The sequence below is a fragment of the Petromyzon marinus genome, chromosome 13 (genome assembly GCF_048934315.1).
Source record: "Petromyzon marinus isolate PM22_M1 ecotype Great Lakes invasive population chromosome 13, UKy_Petmar_22M1.pri1.0, whole genome shotgun sequence".
NCBI lineage: Eukaryota > Metazoa > Chordata > Hyperoartia > Petromyzontiformes > Petromyzontidae > Petromyzon > Petromyzon marinus.
In genome coordinates, this window is record NC_133679.1 from 13,760,519 (window position 1) to 13,779,364 (window position 18,846).

The 18,846-nt window shown below is 45.7% G+C and overlaps 1 protein-coding gene across 1 annotated transcript; it reads left to right on the plus strand.

The window, feature by feature from the left end:
* Positions 1-76: 76 nt before the first annotated feature.
* Positions 77-18,529, plus strand: SLC30A5 (solute carrier family 30 member 5). The gene is made up of 16 exons (XM_032953627.2): positions 77-1,124; positions 1,928-2,050; positions 2,478-2,544; positions 2,648-2,733; positions 3,222-3,309; positions 3,457-3,544; positions 4,804-4,880; positions 5,349-5,519; positions 6,449-6,737; positions 7,680-7,888; positions 11,897-12,054; positions 12,812-12,941; positions 13,066-13,309; positions 14,560-14,786; positions 15,788-15,916; positions 17,466-18,529. The coding sequence occupies exons 1-16, from the start codon at positions 1,051-1,053 to the stop codon at positions 17,634-17,636; spliced, it is 2,331 nt and encodes a 776-aa protein (XP_032809518.1). The 5' UTR covers positions 77-1,050; the 3' UTR covers positions 17,637-18,529.
* The last annotated feature ends 317 nt before the right edge of the window (positions 18,530-18,846 follow it).

Below are 18,846 nucleotides of genomic sequence, written 5' to 3' on the forward strand. Positions count from 1 at the left end.
GTTCCACAGGCGCGTTTCTACCTATGGCCGTTATAATTTCGCATCGTTATTACATTTTTTTTGGAGGGGGGAGGGAGGGGAGGTTTGCCGTACTATTTTTTTTGCACATAGATCGGTTGCGCTGCCGAATTGGTGCAAAGTTGTCACGACCGTCACCCGTTGTGAATCTGCGCGTGCGAAAAAGGCACTCGCCGTGCGCTACGTTGCTTCCTCCGAGCGAGGCCTGTACGCGCGGCTCCGCGCACTGTACCCGGTAAACAGGGAAATTAAAATAGTTTAAAACAATTAAGGTAGATAGTCGCAGTTCTGACGCATACTCGCTGCTGTTGTTGTTGATATCGTCTCGGTCGGTGCCTCCGTTGTGCTTCAATGAAGTCACGTGATGTGGTTAGCAGCCGTAGCACCCAGAGGCACCGCCTCGTCCAGTGTTAAACGTCTAAGACTTTAAAGTATTTTAAGGTTGAAGTAATACGATTTAAATTGCGCCACTTGTGTAGAAATTGGGTGTCGCAAACAAAATAAATGATCTCTTTGGTTTCTGCAGTGTACAGATCTCATTTACATGGCACCTCAATAGCAACGTCACTGTGTTATGTTAAATAATGTTTGACAGTTATTGTCACCATAACTCGCGTTTTTCCATATTAAGAAATTGTTCACATTATTGTTAGTACTCTATGTCCCCACACAAGATGATTGATAGACGTAGTGAAGTAGTTTGACAGCGTGTCCGTGTTGCATTAGAATCCATATACGTACTGAATTACATAAATACACGTACGCACATGCAATAGAATATATTTACATATACCTAAATGGTGCATATATCTGCGTGTATATACTGCACATGTACGAAGTGAGGTCCCATTGAGATGGTCTATTGCAGAGGAGACCTCAAATATTAAGCAGTTCACTGAGAGCGATCGTCGCTTAAACCTAAACCAGGGGCGTAACGAACGTGTGAGAAAGCACAACTATTAAACAATATATTACAATATTTACAAGCATAATACATATTTACGATTCTCGACATCTTAATACGAAGCGACCATGGACGAAAAATACAGCAGTAACGTGATTTCCAGCGGCAAACTGGGGTCGATTGGGAGCAACCACAATTCTGGGTAAGTCCGAGTTGTCGCATGCTTATAAGATATTGGTACTTGGTAGATCGCTGCATTTCGATGTTTTGTGTATCGATTGAAACCGAAGGTAGAAAACTGACCGCGCAAAAACGAAATTGTCCACACAGACGAGCCCACTGGCGTGTCTGAAAATCTGGCCCGCTTTGGGCAACTCGCAGCCTAGGGAGTTTTACAAACAGCCGAAACATTGCAATCCAATGCAATTGCATTACAGGCGTGACCTACTATCTTTTCAGTAATCGTGAGCACAATTCTAAGGAATGGGACAGAACCCTTTGGCTCATGGCCCAGATGCTTAATTTTTGTTTACGGTCTGTTGGTGCCTACACGAGTCTTTCCACTTTGAAACGGCTCAACAAATGAAACGTATCCGTCTCTGTAAGCACCATAGCCGCACTATTTGCTTACAGTTCTTGGAATATCTTCGACGTGGCAACATTGTGTTTTTTTTCTAATCTTAGTGTAGGCAGTGACATGTTGCTGCTGCTGCAAGGGTCTCTTGCAGCGACATTTGAACGAGGCGTTTGTTAATGTGTGGTCTGCCAAAGGTATTTTAAAAGTTCTCTTCTCTCAGCGATGAGAATGTTTCCCTACCCTCGTCTAAGGAAACACATTGTATATTTCCCAGTTGTCATTGGAGAGACGCACTGGTGAAAATGTTTCCTAGCACAAACGAATAATGGGGTGGTGCGCACATTTTTGGGATTCCCTGCACTATGATGCACGAATTTCTGGTGAAATAACAAACTGTGATTTTTTCCGATTGTCTTTTGAACCTTCAGGGTGGCGAGGTACATCGTGTTGTTGGCCATTGCGAAGTTGTTGAAATGTATTGGCCTCTTCGAAGCCTACGACCTGCTGAGGGTGGTCAACATTGTCCAGTTTGTGTTCTTGGTCAAGTTCGGGTGAGTGTCTGCAGGCATGCGTACTTCACCGCTGTTCGTGAATTTGTTGTCACATCTGATTAATACATCGTTCTGCAACTGCACTTTAGTTCAAATGTCAGAGTGGTTCTATTCAGAAGAGTTTGGGCTGGTGTGCATCTTCAGATTAAATTCCTGAGTCACTGGTGGAACCACATAATGTGCTTTGCAGAATTTATTGCATTCAGAGGATGTACAACTTTTGACCTTTCACAAATGTAATGGTTTTAGTCAAGTGCGAACTGGGATCTGAACTTGTTGGCCTTCTGTTTTGGAGTTGTATGCTCTAGCCACTGTTCTTCCAGCTGGATTTTATGTTGACACCTAAGATTAAACACAGAAGCCAGTGCAATTAACCGTAATATTGATTTCCACTGCGTGATAAGTCAATAAGGAATTGTAATTTCAGGTCTGCAGCTTTTTTGCTGTTCTTCCAAAAGCCATTCTCTTCTGGCAAAAGGATCACTCGGAGACAGGTGTGTAAACAACATGTTTAGATCCTGCACGTTAATTTAAAAAGGTCTGGGTTATGTTTAAGATATACCTTAGCGAAATTGTTAACATGTTTTTCCTCTACAGTGGGTGAAGATTGTCCGAAACGCATTCTTTGGCTGTGTCGTGTCGCTGCTGTGGTTTTACGGCCTTGCACTTTGTGGACCCTTGAGGTGAGTGTTTTTAGATGTCACTTTACCAAAAGCAAAGATAGCAATTGTACTTAAATCTGTTATTCAACGTTATGTGGTCACATAAAATCATCCCATGGCATATGACTACAGTCACCAATCTTAAATCATGGAGCACATAGTAAAACCACTACCCGTTTCAATAATTCGCTGGTAGATTTTAAGATATTTATCAGGATGCGCTGAAGCCATCCACTTGCTCACTTATCAACCTCGACATGAACATATAAACGTCGCTGATCAACTCCCCGCCATTCAGACTGCTCAAGCTTAACAGTGGTGAGTGGGATTAAATAGATAATTTGCCACAATATTATTATTTTTAAATAATGTAATAATATAATTATTTGCTTACTGCTTAAAGTCTTGTGACTCATTTGAAGGAAAGGTATGTCAAGTGAGATGTTTGGTCAATTCCCTTTTTAGTATTTTATTTTACAATGATGTACTTTTTAATTTTGTTTTCTCAGGACCATTTTGCTGTTTGAACACAGTGACCTCCTGGTGCTATCGCTGCTCACCACTCTCTTCACAAGCTCCACCGGGAGCCCTGCTAAGGTTTAAAGCCATGCCGTTTCTGTCGTTGTCTCTGACAAAAGCAATTTTTATTTAATTGTTTCCCAGTACAAATGCAAATAATGTGTGTAATTCGTGAGGTCCAGAGAGCTGAGGATTCTAGTCATGTAATTGTTCTTATTTCCACAGACCAGAGGATCTGTATTATTCATCATCGGTGTCATCTGCCTGTTATTGTTCGACAACGATGACCTCATGGCAAAAATTGCAGAGCATCGTATCCTTTTGCAAAGCCTTTGTGTGTGTTTTTGTATTGTGTGCAGCCCATTGTAAATCCGCTGCTAGATGAAGGCCTTTGCATGCTGTCTTGGCTATTGGGATGGTTTTGTCTTTGCAATGCTCAGAAGTTGCTGTTGGTGAAGGGGTGGCCCAGGACTGGTTCGGGTATCACTCGCCGCTGATGTTAGCCATGACTAGGAATTGTAAAGGTAACTTCCCCATGGTGACGAGATGTTAACTACCTCGCCTGGTATAGAGGAGGTCGTGGGTTTGATCCCGACCCTGCCTCGTTTGCATGTTCTCCCTGTGGTCGCATGGATATTTTTATCCAGGTTCTCCAGGTTTCCCTCCACATTTAGAAACATGAATTTAGAGTAGTTGTCTGTTGTGTACGTACGTACATTGAACTTCTTTTACACCGTATGTAGCCAACCGTGCTAAGTATAGTTGCCATACTTTTCCATGTGATAAGTCACTTTGTTGAGCTATCAATTATGCCCAAGTCGCTTCTGAAAAAGAGCTATATAGCTCAGTGGGCCTTTTCTGGTCAAATAAAATAAAAAAAATAGTTTTATAGAATGCACAATGGCAGGTTTGCAATGCAATGCCCCACTTCCCTTCTGATGTAAAGCTATATTAACTCATCTTTATTTCCCTTCTGTTGTATTTTAGAGATGACGGGGCCATATGAGATCTTTCCACCTGTTATTGTCTTGGGCCAGCTTCACTGTTTCCTTTACTTGTTGCCATTTTTAACAACGATAACAATGTTTAGTTTTATGCGTCGTTCGTTAAAATTGCATCTCGCAATCGCTGAGGATCCAAAGATAAGCTGGAAGGCAGCATCTAGGTGGTGAGCTGGTGTCAACAATTGCCCAAGCCAGGGGCGGAGCCAGGATTTCAGTCAGGCTGTTGAACTAGACGCCATCGGTTGGCGACACACTCTGGCAATGCAGTTGCACGGAGTCCGCCAGACCGAGTGTCGTACACTTATATGCAGATGTCAGCCCTGTCACCCCCCCCCCCCCTGGCTCCGCCCCTGGCCCAAGCTCTGCAGTCCTCTGAAGATGTTTTCAGCCGATTCATGTTTTATTTTAATGAGTGTTTACTTTGGCCGAGATCATTTTTCACCATGTAAATATTTACTCGGATAATGTTTAGAATTAAATTTTTCGTTTACTAATAAGCCTTAAGCATGTAATGTTGTTAATGATGTGACTTCTTGGAAGATGTTTCTTTTCCTTAAGCTGTACACAGCTGAAGACCATCACGACAGTGCCTTGACCCATGCGCTGCACACTGCCATTTCTCTTCTGGGTCTGGCAGATCACAAGGTAATGAAGTTGCTTTGCTGCAGTCTAATAATGGGATGATAAAAATACGTAGTAATAAAAATATGTAATTTACCTATAACAAAAAAACCTTCAGTCGCAAATATTTTCTGAAGGCTGCTGGTCCATTCTGGTTTTTGGCCAATTGCTTAACAAATGGGAGTGGCCAGAGAAAATCCACTCTTAAGACCCATACAGAGAGGTTCACAAACATTTACCATGTTGCCATGTAATCGCCACCTCTCAGCCTGGCAAGGTTAGGAGTTTTACAAATCTCTGGGATCCACGAACAATTAACGCCGTCCACATTTCTGGATCATTCGCGGTATCCCCTGCATATTTGCGAGTGTAATTAGTATGGCACATCCGGTTGATATGAATCTCACTCATTGTCTTGCCCCCTTTTTGTAACGCCCCCCCCCCCCCCGAGGCGGTGGTGGTAACAATGAGTGTGAACACGGTTGTGCACAGGGTGGGGTGCTCCTGCTGGTGCTGACGCTGCTGCTCAAGGTCGGCTACCACGCGGCCTCGCGCAAGCTCTCTATCGAGGTGGGGGGCAGCAAGCGCCTCAACGCCCTCTCCACGTTGGTGTCGGCCGGCCTGCTGCTGCCCTGGGCGCTCGTGCTGTCATCCACCACGGAGGTACGACTGCGATGATGTCAACAGCGCTGTTCACGTGGGTATTGTGTCCCTCTCATTTGCCGGAGTGATGGCTTATTGCTGTAGCCACTGTTAAGTTGTTTGGACTTGCAAGTGTCTTGTTCTAAAACTGACGAGGGATCGGGAAGGTTAACTATCTCATGCAGTTTAACACGTAGGCTTTCGCAACCAATATCTATAATAAAGGTGTTTTTATGGGTGAGATTGTGTAAATATAAATGTGTTGTTAAACCTGCCACTATACGATACAGCCAATTAGCAAGGTTTGTCACGTAAACAAAACGTGCCAAATAGTTACTACTTCGGCACACCGGTGTGTTGGAAAGTAAACCCACAACATTTACCATTCGAGTATGACATTTTGCTGGTGATTACAACCAGCTTCATCAGGCAATTAGCCAGAATTGTGAAGAAGTCCTATGTCCTGCAATGGAAGCCTGGGTTATTAGGCATGTACGGGATTACTCCTCTTATTAACGGCAATGTGGGGGACGCAAATCGCGGATCCTATTGTTTCACAATTTTACTCCACTAATTTGCGAGGTAAAAATGCGAATAACCCGTGTATAACCGGGACGAATTTGCCTTGCGACTCCAGCTATTCTTAAAAAATTGCGGCTAATAGGCTGATAAGAGGAGTCCTGTAATGGTTAATAGATTAAAAACCAAGTCAGTCCACGACCGCATGAGTGCTTCCGCATGTCGTATCGGTAGTGGGGCTCAGACTGACAAAAGGGCTGTACATTACAACCTACCTCGTCACATTTCCGCCTTTTCCCCCTCGTTCTTCTCCTTTTGGTCGCTAAGTGTGACAGCCCGGCAGTAGATTCACAAAGGAGAGCCGTACACACACTTAACACATTACCGCGGACATTCCCGCGTGGGCTTTCCTCCACCCCCCGCCGCCGCAGAACAAGGTCGGCTCGTGGGGCCAGCTGCTGTGGCCACTGCTGGTGGTGGTGTTCACCGTGTGCGTGCTGGACTACTACGCGGACGCGGTGTGCGTCGCCAAGTTGGAGAACGCGCGCTGCACCCGTCTCAGCGCCGTCTTCCTGGTGCCGTGCGCGCTGGCACTCGCATGGCTCTGGGGGCACCCGCTCGCCGACACGCTGCGGCCCTTTGAGCGGCCCGCAGGCCCTGGCGACACGGAGCACGTACTGTCTGGAGGCGTGGCCGTCAGCGCCAGCTTCTTCCTCATAGGTGGGCGCTTTTTTGGGATGGACGGGGTTGGATTCGTTATTTTAGATTAATTTTTACGGTCATTATTGCAACGGCAGCTTTGGCTCGCCATCGAACAAATACAGTCACTGCATTGCACTCTTTCGAATGCGCTTCTGCGGCCGTCTGGAACACTCTTCTTTACGATATTAGGAAGCCACTTGAGCTACGCACTTTTAAATCTAGATTGACAAACTAATTTCTTTAGAGCTGCTTTTTGTGTTTGGTTTGTTGTCCTTCCCCCGCACCTCCGATGAGCACGGTTGGCTACGTATGGTTCGAAAGAAGTTCAACATTCATTCATACATAATCGTCAGCATCAGCCATGGTCAGTCCACTGCTACCTCTCACGATCCTGCCATGGGTTTAAGTGCATCGGTCATGGGTTCAGGTTAGGGGGTGGATTTGGCAATTTGACTGGCATCTCTCCAAGTAACTGATTGGTATGGGTGTCCTTCTTCAGTAGGGCTGCTCAGATTTAGATGGATGATGAATGAATCGGCCCGTCCTGTCTGCTGCAGCATGTCGTTCACAAGAAACAAAACATGAAAAGTGCACAAAGAAGCATGCTTGGAATTACATTGAGTGACAGAGAAACATGGATTAGAGAAGATGTCCAGGTTGAAGGTAATGCAAGCTGATTCTTGGGTAGGACACGTACAAAACTCCTACATATATGCTCCACCGCCGACCGGTGCGGTGAAGTATGGTCCAAACAACCCTTGTGACCTGCGTGGCGTGGGGAGGCCCTCATCCAGCAGTGGATTAACAAAAGGAGGCTGTGCGTTATAATGTACCGTTATGCATTGAGAGAATCTCCCAAGGCAAGCGTCCACACTCACGAATTGCCCATTGCCTTGTGACCTCTGCCCTTTTGCGTTGGGTCACCGACTGACTTGCCCGCGGTGCCACCGCCTGGCGCAGCCACCACCATCCTGTCGTCGCCGAACAAGCGCGGGCAGAAGGGCAACTTCGTGGGCTACTCCCCCGAGGGCACGCCACTCTACAACTTCATGGGGGATGCCCTGCAGCACACGTCGCACTCCCTGCCACGCTTCATCAAGGACTGCCTCAAGCAGATCCTGGAAGAATACGACTCTCGCCAGATCTTCTACTTCCTCTGCCTCAACCTGGTGCGTGTGCCAAGTCGGCGAGTCGGTCAGCAGGGGCTTGAATTTCCCCACGAAATATGTTCCGTCCAGATCGTTCGTGCTATTTATGTTTGTATGTTGAACTTCTTTCGCGTCGTACATAGCGAACCGTGCTAATTGGAGGTGCTTATCCGAGGCAGACTAGAGTAGGCACGTGATTAATAGCCACGGCAATACATAGCCGGGTGTATAGTGGATATAGTGTGCCGAGCGTGATCATATTTTCTGGGTGGTCAACCTTGGACAGACCCAGCAGAAATTAAGCCCCACTTCAATCACCTACCCACCCCCACCCATCCCAGCGATTTGATGAAGTATTACAATTTCTTGGTCGTGTTTCTGTGCAAGAAAGTAATTTCTTCCAGTTTTGCCCTCTCGTTTCTTTTGTTGACATGTTCGTGTTCATGAGCCACAGCCTACATGTAATGTTAGTATGTATTTTGCATGTATAGAAAATAATCTTTTCTCACATTAATTGGTGCATGTATCGTGACTATAATTAATTGAATCAATGATTTGATGTCATTTTCATGCTTAGCTCCAAGGGGAATGTGGCAGGAAGGCTAGGCCAATTGGTTGGTTTAAAATACCAATGGTTTCTGGGGGTGGGGGGTTATCAGGCCTACCAAGATATCCGATACAAGGGACTGCATTGGCAAGGTGCATTTCGAGCATAAATATACCTAAAGAACCTGGTTTCTTTGTCATTAGCGATGTTAATATCATTTACGATCAAGGTGTTAATAAAACTTACTGGTGAAGATGTTAACACTATCAATTGATGTGTATTACCATTAAAGAAGTATATGTTTACACTCGTAATGAGGGCAATAACTTTGTTCACAGCAAAGGTGGTACAGTGAGGGAAAAAAGTATTTGATCCCCTGCTGATTTTGTATGTTTGCCCACTGACAATGAAATGATCAATCTATAATTTTAATGGTAGGGTTATTTGAACAGTGAGAGACAGAATAACAACAACAAAATCCAGAAAAACGCATGTCAAAAATGTTAGAAATTGATTTGCATTTTAATGAGGGAAATAAGTATTTGACTCCTCTGCAAAACATGACCTAGTACTTGGTGGCAAAACCCTTGTTGGCAATCACAGAGGTCAGACGTTTCTTGTAGTTGGCCACCAGGTTTGCACACATCTCAGGAGGGATTTTGTCCCACTCCTCTTTGCAGATCTTCTCCAAGTCATTAAGGTTTCGAGGCTGACGTTTGGCAACTCGAACCTTCAGCTCCCTCCACAGATTTTCTATGGGATTAAGGTCTGGAGACTGGCTAGGCCACTCCAGGACCTTAATGTGCTTCTTCTTGAGCCACTCCTTTGTTGCCTTGGCCGTGTGTTTTGGGTCATTGTCATGCTGGAATACCCATCCACGACCCATTTTCAATGCCCTGGTTGAGGGAAGGAGGTTCTCACCCAAGATTTGACGGTACATGGCCCTGTCCATCGTCCATTTGATGCGGTGGAAGTTGTCCTGTCCCCTTAGCATAAAAACACCCCCAAATCATAATATTTCCACCTCCATGTTTCACGGTAGGGATCGTGTTCTTGGGGTCATAGGCAGCATTCCTCCTCCAAACACGGCGAGTTAAGTTGATGCCAAAGAGCTCCATTTTGGTCTCATCTGACCACAACACTTTCACCCAGTTATCCTCTGAATCATTCAGATGTTCACTGGCAAACTTCAGACGGGCATGTATATGTGCTTTCTTGAGCAGGGGGACCTTGCGGGTGCTGCAGGATTTCAGTCATTCACGGCGTAGTGTGTTACCAATTGTTTTCTTGGTGACTATGGTCCCAGCTGCCTTGAGATCATTGACAAGATCTTCCCGTGTAGTTCTGGGCTGATTCCTCACCATTCTCATGATCATTGCAACTCCACGAGGTGAGATCTTGCATGGAGCCCCAGGCCGAGGGAGATTGACAGTTCTTTTGTGTTTCTTCCATTTGCGAATAATCGCACCAACTGTTGTCACCTTCTCACCAAGCTGCTTGGCAATGGTCTTGTAGCCCATTCCAGCCTTGTGTAGGTCTACAATCTTGTCCCTGACATCCTTGGAGAGCTCTTTGGTCTTGGCCATGGTGGAGAGTTTGGAATCTGATTGATTGCTTCTGTGGACAGGTATCTTTTATACAGGTAACAAGCTGAGATTAGGAACACTCCCTTTACGAGTATGCTCCTAATCTCAGCTCGTTACCTGTTTAAAAGACACCTGTGAGCCAGAAATCTTTCTGATTGACAGGGGGTCAAATACTTATTTCCCTCATTAAGATGCAAATCAATTCATAATATTTTTGACATGCGTATTCTGGATTTTTGTTGTTATTCTGTCTCACTGTTCAAATAAACTTACCATTAAAATTATAGACTGATCATTTCTTTGTCAGTGGGCAAACGTACAAAATCAGCAGGGGATCAAGTACTTTTTTCCCTCACTGTAGGTGACACTTACTGATAATGGTGTTTATCATCTGCAACGAGCAACCCACTACTGGTTGAAGGTGTTAATGCTGTGAATTATAATAGAGGCGATGACACTGTTGATGGACACATCGTGTCACAATGAATTACGATGATACTGTTAGCACTTTTGATAAGTGATGATGGTGCTTTCATGTATGTAATGTGTTTCTTCCCACGGTTACTGAGCACATGGCCCAAAGGCCCAAAACACCAAGCGGCCAGCAACCAACGGCACTTTTCAAGTAGCAATAGATAAGATTTGACACGTTCGTTGAATGGAGCAAGATTTTAAACATCTTGGAAAAAATAAAAGAGGTAATGGGAGGGAATTCCTCAGCAGAGCAGTGGGTGAGAATAAGCAGAAAGGGGGAAGGGTTTTGACCCCCAGTAGTATAGTGGTTAAACACCATATGGATGAGACAGTACAATCACCCTGGTAGTGTTAGCGCTGTTCATGATAGTATTAACAATGCTGATGACAAACTTGTTGAGTATCTTATCTATATTTATTTAGCGCCTTATTCCAAGACGCTTTACAGAAATAATTAAATTGTACGTAAGTATTTTTCAATTCATGCTCCTCCTAGAGCTACGACTCAGTGTTATGGTGCCGCAGTACAGTACAATATCCCCCTCCCCTCTAATCCGATGCTGCTCCGGCCAAAAGAGAGCCAGTGGATTTACAGAGCATGGAGGATTAGTGAAAGAACATAGCTTATGGTGTGAGTGCATACGATGCACTATTACAGCAGACTTTTGTGTGTGTGTGTGCTTGGTTGAGTGATGGAGCAGTGATTAGTGCACCACACTATGAACCTGGTAATCTAAGTTCGGTTCCCAGTCATTGCTAACATCGGTGACGGATATCTGAACCGGTCACCTGGGACTACACCTTGGTCGACTCGGCCTTGAATGAGCACCTAGTGCGGTGTGTTTAAATTTTATCACTTTGGAGGCAAAGCCAGCCGAGCATGGTGGCAGTCACACTACGCTGTCTGCGGTTCCGGCCTTAATAGATGCTCACCAACACCATTGTCCCAACATTCTGTATAACCGTATGGGGAATGTTTGGGAGTGTGTGTATGGGGGGGAGCGATGGTTTGTACTCACCCGTGTTATTCACACATACGCTTGATAGCTTTTATTTAAGTACTTTGGTTTCTTCCTATGTGAAGCTAAATATTCCATAAGATGGAATTATCCAATTCTCATTTGGATAATTCTCCTGCTGCCCACGCAGTTTAAAACTCAATTCCCCAAACCATCTGTGCTGTTGACTCCCTGCCTCCGTTGAAATCTAGGCTCTAGACATGTATCTTTGCCTCTGCCTACAACTGCCTGCTTCTATAAAAAATATTGGCATTTGTGCAGCATCTTGAGTCGCGTCTAGTTGCTTTACGAATCCAAATTGTCTTGTCTCCATTGCAGGACCCTCCTGAAAATGAGTCTCAAGGCTCTCGAAAACTTGTCAGGGATTAATATTTGTACATTATTCGTTATTCTCCACTGGCAGATGTTCACCTTTGTAGAGCTGTTTTACGGAGTGTGGACCAACAGCCTGGGCCTCATATCGGACGGCTTCCACATGCTGTTTGACTGCTCGGCGCTTGTGCTGGGCCTCTTCGCAGCCCTCATGACACGCTGGAAGCCCACTCGCATCTTCTCCTATGGGTGAGACACAGCAAGCAGGCAGGCAAGCGCCACCTCAACAACATCATGGCCGGTGCACGTAGGCCACAAACCAAAGCGAAAATGAGCTCTACCCAAGGTGGCATGGCTTTCAGAATGTGAAAAAAGAATAGGGTTAAAGCATATATTTTTTTATCTTGATACCGGAAAAATTGTTCCATAGCCTTAAAGCTATTTGTTCAAAAGCTTGGGTGAACTACTTACCATTTAATTTACCAGGTAAGGCCCACTGAGTTTTAAAGCTCTTTTTTCAGAAGCCGCAAATGATTGCTCAACGAAGTGGCTTATGTGGAAATGTATAGTAGTCGATTACTTTAAACGCCTGGTGAAAAATCCATGCGATGACAGGGAGAACATGCAAACTCCAAATATGCAGGTGTCAGGGTCGGGTTCAAACCCACCACCTGCATACCAGGCGAAGGAGCGAACATCCCGCCACTGCGGTGCCCAAATAATCTGGCAATGGGGGATTAATGTCACAGAAAAAATAGGCAGACAGGTTAAAAATAGATTTTTCAAATGATTTCTGAAAATTCCTCAAATCATTGGGTGGTGGGTGGGTAATTGAAAAACGCATACTCAGTATGTTTCAAATCATAACCCATGTAACCCATGTGGGGAGATAGTGTAACATTTTTTAAATGTTTTGGCCAAATTGTTTTAACAAAAGCAATTTGTGTTTTGCGTGATAAAATGCACCGTCCGTGTCCACACATGGGCTTTCACTGCCGTCACGCAGCTATGGACGAGTGGAGATCCTGTCGGGGTTCGTGAACGGCCTCTTCCTCATGGTCATCGCCTTCTTCGTGTTTCTGGAGTCGATCGGGCGCCTCGTCGACCCCCCGCACATCAACACAGACATGCTCACCGTACGTGCGCGGTCGCTGCAGTCGGTGGCGCGCCACTTGTCCGTCAACGCTCCCCCCGCCCCCCACCAAGGTTCACGCGTGCATCTCACGTCTCACGTCCGTTTGTTTTATCTGCGCGTCACAGCCCGTCTCGGTGGCTGGGCTCCTGGTCAACCTGGTGGGCATCTGCGCCTTCAGCCACGCACACAGCCACGCCCACGGCCGCGCCGGGGGCTGCTCGGGCCACCAGGAGCACGGTCACTCGCACTCGGAGCACCACGGCCATGCCCACTCGGACCACGGGCACAGTCACAGCCATGGCCACTCGCATGGGCAGAGTGGCGGCGGCGGCGGTGGTATTGGTGGTGGCCTCAACGCCAACATGAGAGGTGCGTGGACGTCGTGGCGAGGAGTGCACACTTGCCATAGTTGTCCTGAGTGTTTGTATCACATAGAATAAACGGCCCTGCTTAATACCTACATTGTGAGGCAGAGCTGCTGTCCGAGCCCCGTGGTCTCATCGCAGCCTATCGGCCTTTGGCAGAGGGTGGATCATGTGATCACTCATCTAATATTTCAGAGGACGAACGTGTGTTGTAAAACATCACGTAATAATCCACGTATAAATTTCGATTTAAAGCTTTCGTGACTGCAAGGATTCATCTTCTTTGGTTCTTTCGGTAAAGTCACATAGAATGAGATTAAAATAATAAAATAAAAAATACAATTCTCACGACGTTTCGGCCACAACACAAGTGGCCTTCTTCAGGTGAAAGGAACAAACCTGTCGGGACGACAGAGCTCCAATGAACGCTGCTAAGATTCGCAGCGTGTCTTTTAAGCTGGTTGAGAGAAGTGAGGCACCTTGACAAAGGGGTTTACATATCAAACAGGAGAATTTAGCATTGAAACAGTTGAGGGATTAGCTTGTGACTGGTCACAGAAATAGCTATGTTAAAGCTATGTAGGCTTTGACTTTAACATAGCTATTTCTGTGACCAGTCACAAGCTAATCCCTCAACTGTTTCAATGCTAAATTCTGTTTGATATCTAAACGCCTTTGTCAAGGTGCCTCACTTCTCTCAACCAGCTTAAAAGATGCTGCGAATCTTAGCAGCGTTCATTGTAGCTCTGTCGTCCCGACAGGTTTGTTCCTTTCACCTGAAGAAGGCCACTTGTGTTGTGGCCGAAACGTCGTGAGAATCTTATTGTTTTATTTTATTATTTTATTCTCATTCTACGTGACTTTACCGAAAGAACCAAAGAAGATAATCCACGTATGTTATTTTTTTATGTTTTGGGTTATGCCGACCACCTGATTATTTGGGTTATTTTGCTGCTATAAAATTCCACGTGATAAGTCACTTTGTTGAGCTGCCATTTGTGGCCAGGTCGCTTCTGGAAAATAAGTTAACAGCTCAGTGGATCTTGTAAGATAAAACATAGTTTAGTTTTATTTACATATATATTAAGTGATTTGTTTACCTTTCCTACACTTTGCACTCCTATCGTGTTTTTTGTTGTTGGAACGTTCTGACCGTCCCCTGCTGGACATCGGTGAAAAAGAGCTTTATAGCTCATCGAATTCCTCCAGTATAAATAAACATTCTGATTCTGAACGTTGCCGCTGTCGTCAAAGGCGTGTTCCTGCACGTCCTCGCCGACACACTGGGCAGCGTGGGCGTCATCGTCTCGTCGCTGCTCATCAGGCAGTTCGGGTGGCTGGCCGCTGACCCCATCTGCTCGCTGTTCATCTCGGTGCTCATCTTCCTGAGCGTGGTGCCACTGCTGCGAGACTCGTGCCGTGTGCTCGTCCTCCGTTGCCCCCCAGAGTGCGAACGCGAGCTCGCCAACGGCCTCAACAAGGTTCGGAGTGACAGTGGGAGCCGAGTGCGGTTGTTATGGTGGGCCCTGGTGCAAGGATTTAAATGCCCCCCCCCCCCACACACTCCCCAACCCCTCCCAGCTGTCTGATTTCCCCCTGCTTAGCTGGGCCCCCAGTCCCCTCCAGCCCGTTTGCCCTGGAGCAATTGCACGTTCAATAGTCAACTAAGCATGCTTTGCTGTAAATTGAATTCAACTATTTGGACTGCGGGAGTCAAATAAATTGTTTATGGCGTAACCTCTTTATAATTATCTCGTCAGTCTACTGCTGGATTAAGGCCTCCCCATGGCGTGTATTTTTTGGGAGTTCTTTGACCATACTTCACCACGCTAGCCAGTGCGGGTTGGTAAGTTCGGGGGCCCCATGACCGTTTTGGATTCCAGCCATCTCCAGGAATCAAATTCGGGTCGCCATAAGGTTCGTATTGTAGTGCGCTAATCACCCAGTGCACACCGTAACATAGCACATTAATCAAATAGTCAAATCTTACATGCGCCAATTTTTATTAATAACTAGCTTTACTACCCGGCTTCGCCCGAGACTTGGATTCTTGTCTTGGATTAATATACGGCCTACGCGGAGGGTGGGGAGGTGGAATGCGTGACGTCAGCAGGCACACTGCGTAACGCTTCCGCATGCGGGTGACATCACAGATGCGACGTCAGCGCTCACTCGCCGTGCAAAATTTATCCATTATTGCGCCCCCCCCCAAAATACAAAAGTCTATTTTTATACTTTTTGCATTGTGTACAGTCTGGAAGCTACCCACATGCCCAATTTCAAGTTTGTTGCATGTTGGGAAGTATGCTAAACATTTCGAACTGACACACATTGACAAATTTCCCTTTTTTATATATAATGCAATTTAATTGACAAATCATTTACAACCCTATCGAATGGTTTATCGTTATTATTGTCAGGTCTCGTACAGCTGATGTCGTGTGCGCACGTACGCGCATGCACGCACGTCTGTCTCCGCCAGGTGCTGAACGTGGACGGCGTGCTCTCCTACCGTAACCCCTACTTCTGGAGGCACTCGGCTGCAGTTGTGGCGGGCACATTGCACGTGCAGGTGCAGGTGGGAGTCGTGGAGCAGCGGGTCGTGCAGCAGGTACAACTCTTGCTGCTGCAGTACCAACTTTTTTCTGCGTGTCGCTTACACTTGGCTGTTTTTCTTATTTAGATATTTTACTTTGATTTTATTCCATCGCAGTCATTCGTGAGATTAGAGAAGTGTCTAATCTGAATCTCACTATGAGCAGTGTGTGAGAGGACCCAGGAAAAGGACATCACGCAATATGTAATGCTAGAGGGACACTTTTATATGCCCTCCGAAGAGTGTTCTTCACTTAGAAATCAAACCAACATTCATGCTCAGAACTGGAATATGCTAAATAAATAAAAACATGTATGTTTTACATAGAGTCATTGGAGACTGTGCTTAGACTATAAACTCATTCCACTTGTACATTTGAAAACCGTATGTATATTGTGCTGGATGGATTGAAAGCTCAGGATATAGGCAAATGCAGGCCCAGTGCTTTGACATTCGCCCCATTTGCTCGTAAACTCATTATTGCTGTGTTTTTCAAGTATGAACCCAAGTCATGGGTTATCGCTGTCTCTTCAGTAAGTGAGTCAGCCTTTAAACTTGCAATTATTCTCACTTCAAAAAGTTAATTGTGCCATTATCATTGTACAGGAATGTCAAAGATCTGAGACATGGGTGGCACCCATTTGAGCAATAACAAACGTGATTTATAATTGGGGAAGGGGTTAAGTTTTTTGTTCACTCCGAGAGTCTGCCAGGTCAATATCCTTCCCTGTGCTCCCACTGCCTTCTACCGTGGGGGCTGCCCTATGGTCCAAGAACGTTATGTGTCACATAATTGTACGCCCATGTTCCAAAGCCTTTGGGGGGGGGTCTTTCAACATTACAAACATCCGTCAAGCAGGTGAAGAAAGAAGAACCTTTTTAATTTAAAATATCGAATCAACATTTTAATGAAACCTTTCACAGTCGGAGGAATGGGAATTAAATCAAATTCCCTGCTTGCGATCGCAAGCTGCGTGTACTAAATTATTTGTCACGTGTCGTGACGGGTACTGCAAGATCTGACCAAGTCCATCCGGTGCTCACTAAGCTGTATTGGCTTCCGTTTGCCGAACAAATACATTATGAGGTCGCACTCATTACACACAAAGTGCTTGCTACAAATTAACCATAATACCTTGCTGATCTCCACAAAGACCATCATTCATCACGCAAGCTCCGGTCATCCTCGCAGCGGCTTTTGGCGAACCATTGAACGAAGACGGTCACCGCATCGCACGCTTTCAGATGCGCTTCTGCGGCCACCTGGACCGATCTTCCTTCTGATATTCGGAAGCCACTGGAGCGATATGCACTTTTAAATAATCTAGATTGAAAACTCATTTCTTAAAAAAAAAAATTGTGTTTTAAGTTTGTTGTCCTTTCCCTAACACCTCCGATTAGCCCGGTTGGCTATGTACGGTGTGAAAGAGGTTCACCAAACATACATCCATATGATGATGTTGGTTTGCTTTTGGGTGGCCCTCACCGAGGCTCTATCCACCCAAGGAAGGCTAACGGGGGACACATGTTTGTGCTGCACGATGCACGTCACGCTGTGTTGCAGGTGACGGCCGTCTTCAAGGAGTGCGGGGTGTCGAACATGACGGTGCAGGTGGAGAAGGAGGAGTACTTCCAGCACATGTCCGGCCTGGGCGCCGGCCACCGCGAAGTCATCGCGCTCACGCAGCAGATGGACGCCCTGGGCACACTCAAGGACGGAATGACCATCATGTGACATGCGATGAAAGTTCTTGGGAAGGAGGTGGGGGGGGGGATGTCTCTGGTTGGAGGATGCAGCGACAACGTCGAAGTGGCATTTTGGGGGGCGCTCTTATCTCCATTGGCAGCACTTTAGCTAACGTTAGAAATTCCACATTCCTATGGTGGGAGTCAAGTTTATCCACAGGGCAAATGCTGTTCATTTATTGCGTCACAGTGATTAGGCATGTAACGATTTGCCTGTCTTGCAATTTTATGAAGATCACAATTTAATTCAGGAAAACATTTTTTTACATCATGGTGATTGTAGCAACTCTATTGGTTGCAGAAATCACGTGAACCAGTTGCAAGTTGACAATAACGTATTCTCACGCACAGGATTTAATGCATGTTCTGTGAGTGCAACAAACGATTTTGTTTGACGAATCGTTACATGCCTAGAGGTGATTTATTTTATCGTCCCAGTGGTGACCCCTGACTGCCATTTGAATTCACCACCTTCCAATTGTGAACTCGAGTGTTAACCAAACAAGCCAACGGCGATGGCTCGCTTACATTCAGAATTCGAAAGCAACGCCAAGCAAGTTGCAGCTCACTCAACAGTTCCGCTCAAATTTCTTCAAGCGCAACTAAAGGGTTTCTACGATTAACCACGCAGTAATGCCATGGCGCCTTCACCGAGAAGTCTACAATCGTCCACGGGAACGCTAAGAATTGTTTTTACCCCCAAACCTTGCTAAGCGTTGCTGTTACACAAAAGTCTGTGTTTGTCCTCGCCTGCATATGGGTATCACCCCTAACAAATGCGCGTGTATTTTAAAGTGCAAAATAGACCATCCTACTCTTATCTAATGTTTGGTTATCAAAATTCTGAACCGTCTGGTGTAAATAAAATGTTGGATCACTTCACTGGCGTTTTATTGTATTGCTCTGATTGTAAGCAGGTGATGAGTTGTTTATATACTGTATTGAAGTTTATTTATCACAGCCACACCTGGAGGCAAGTTTAGGTGATTAAATGCGCCACAACGGTAAACAGAACTGCTGACTTCTCTGTTTGGGTTTTCGATCTTGCCAGTCGTCTCGCGTTGACGAGGGCCTCCCAACGCTGCGCAAATTGACTGCGTCACCACGCTTACCAGTGAAATTTGAATCTGGGGAGCATATACGGAAATAGTATGGTACAGTAATTAATTTTGGGGCACCCCACACCAGCCTACAACACC

Coding starts and splice junctions, on each gene's coding strand:
- SLC30A5 (XM_032953627.2), top strand. CDS start 1,051: ATGGACGAAAAATACAGCAGTAACGTGATTTCCAGCGGCAAACTGGGG. Junction 2,051..2,477: donor GTGTTCTTGGTCAAGTTCGG/GTGAGTGTCTGC, acceptor TTGTAATTTCAG/GTCTGCAGCTTTTTTGCTGT. Junction 12,942..13,065: donor TCAACACAGACATGCTCACC/GTACGTGCGCGG, acceptor TGCGCGTCACAG/CCCGTCTCGGTGGCTGGGCT.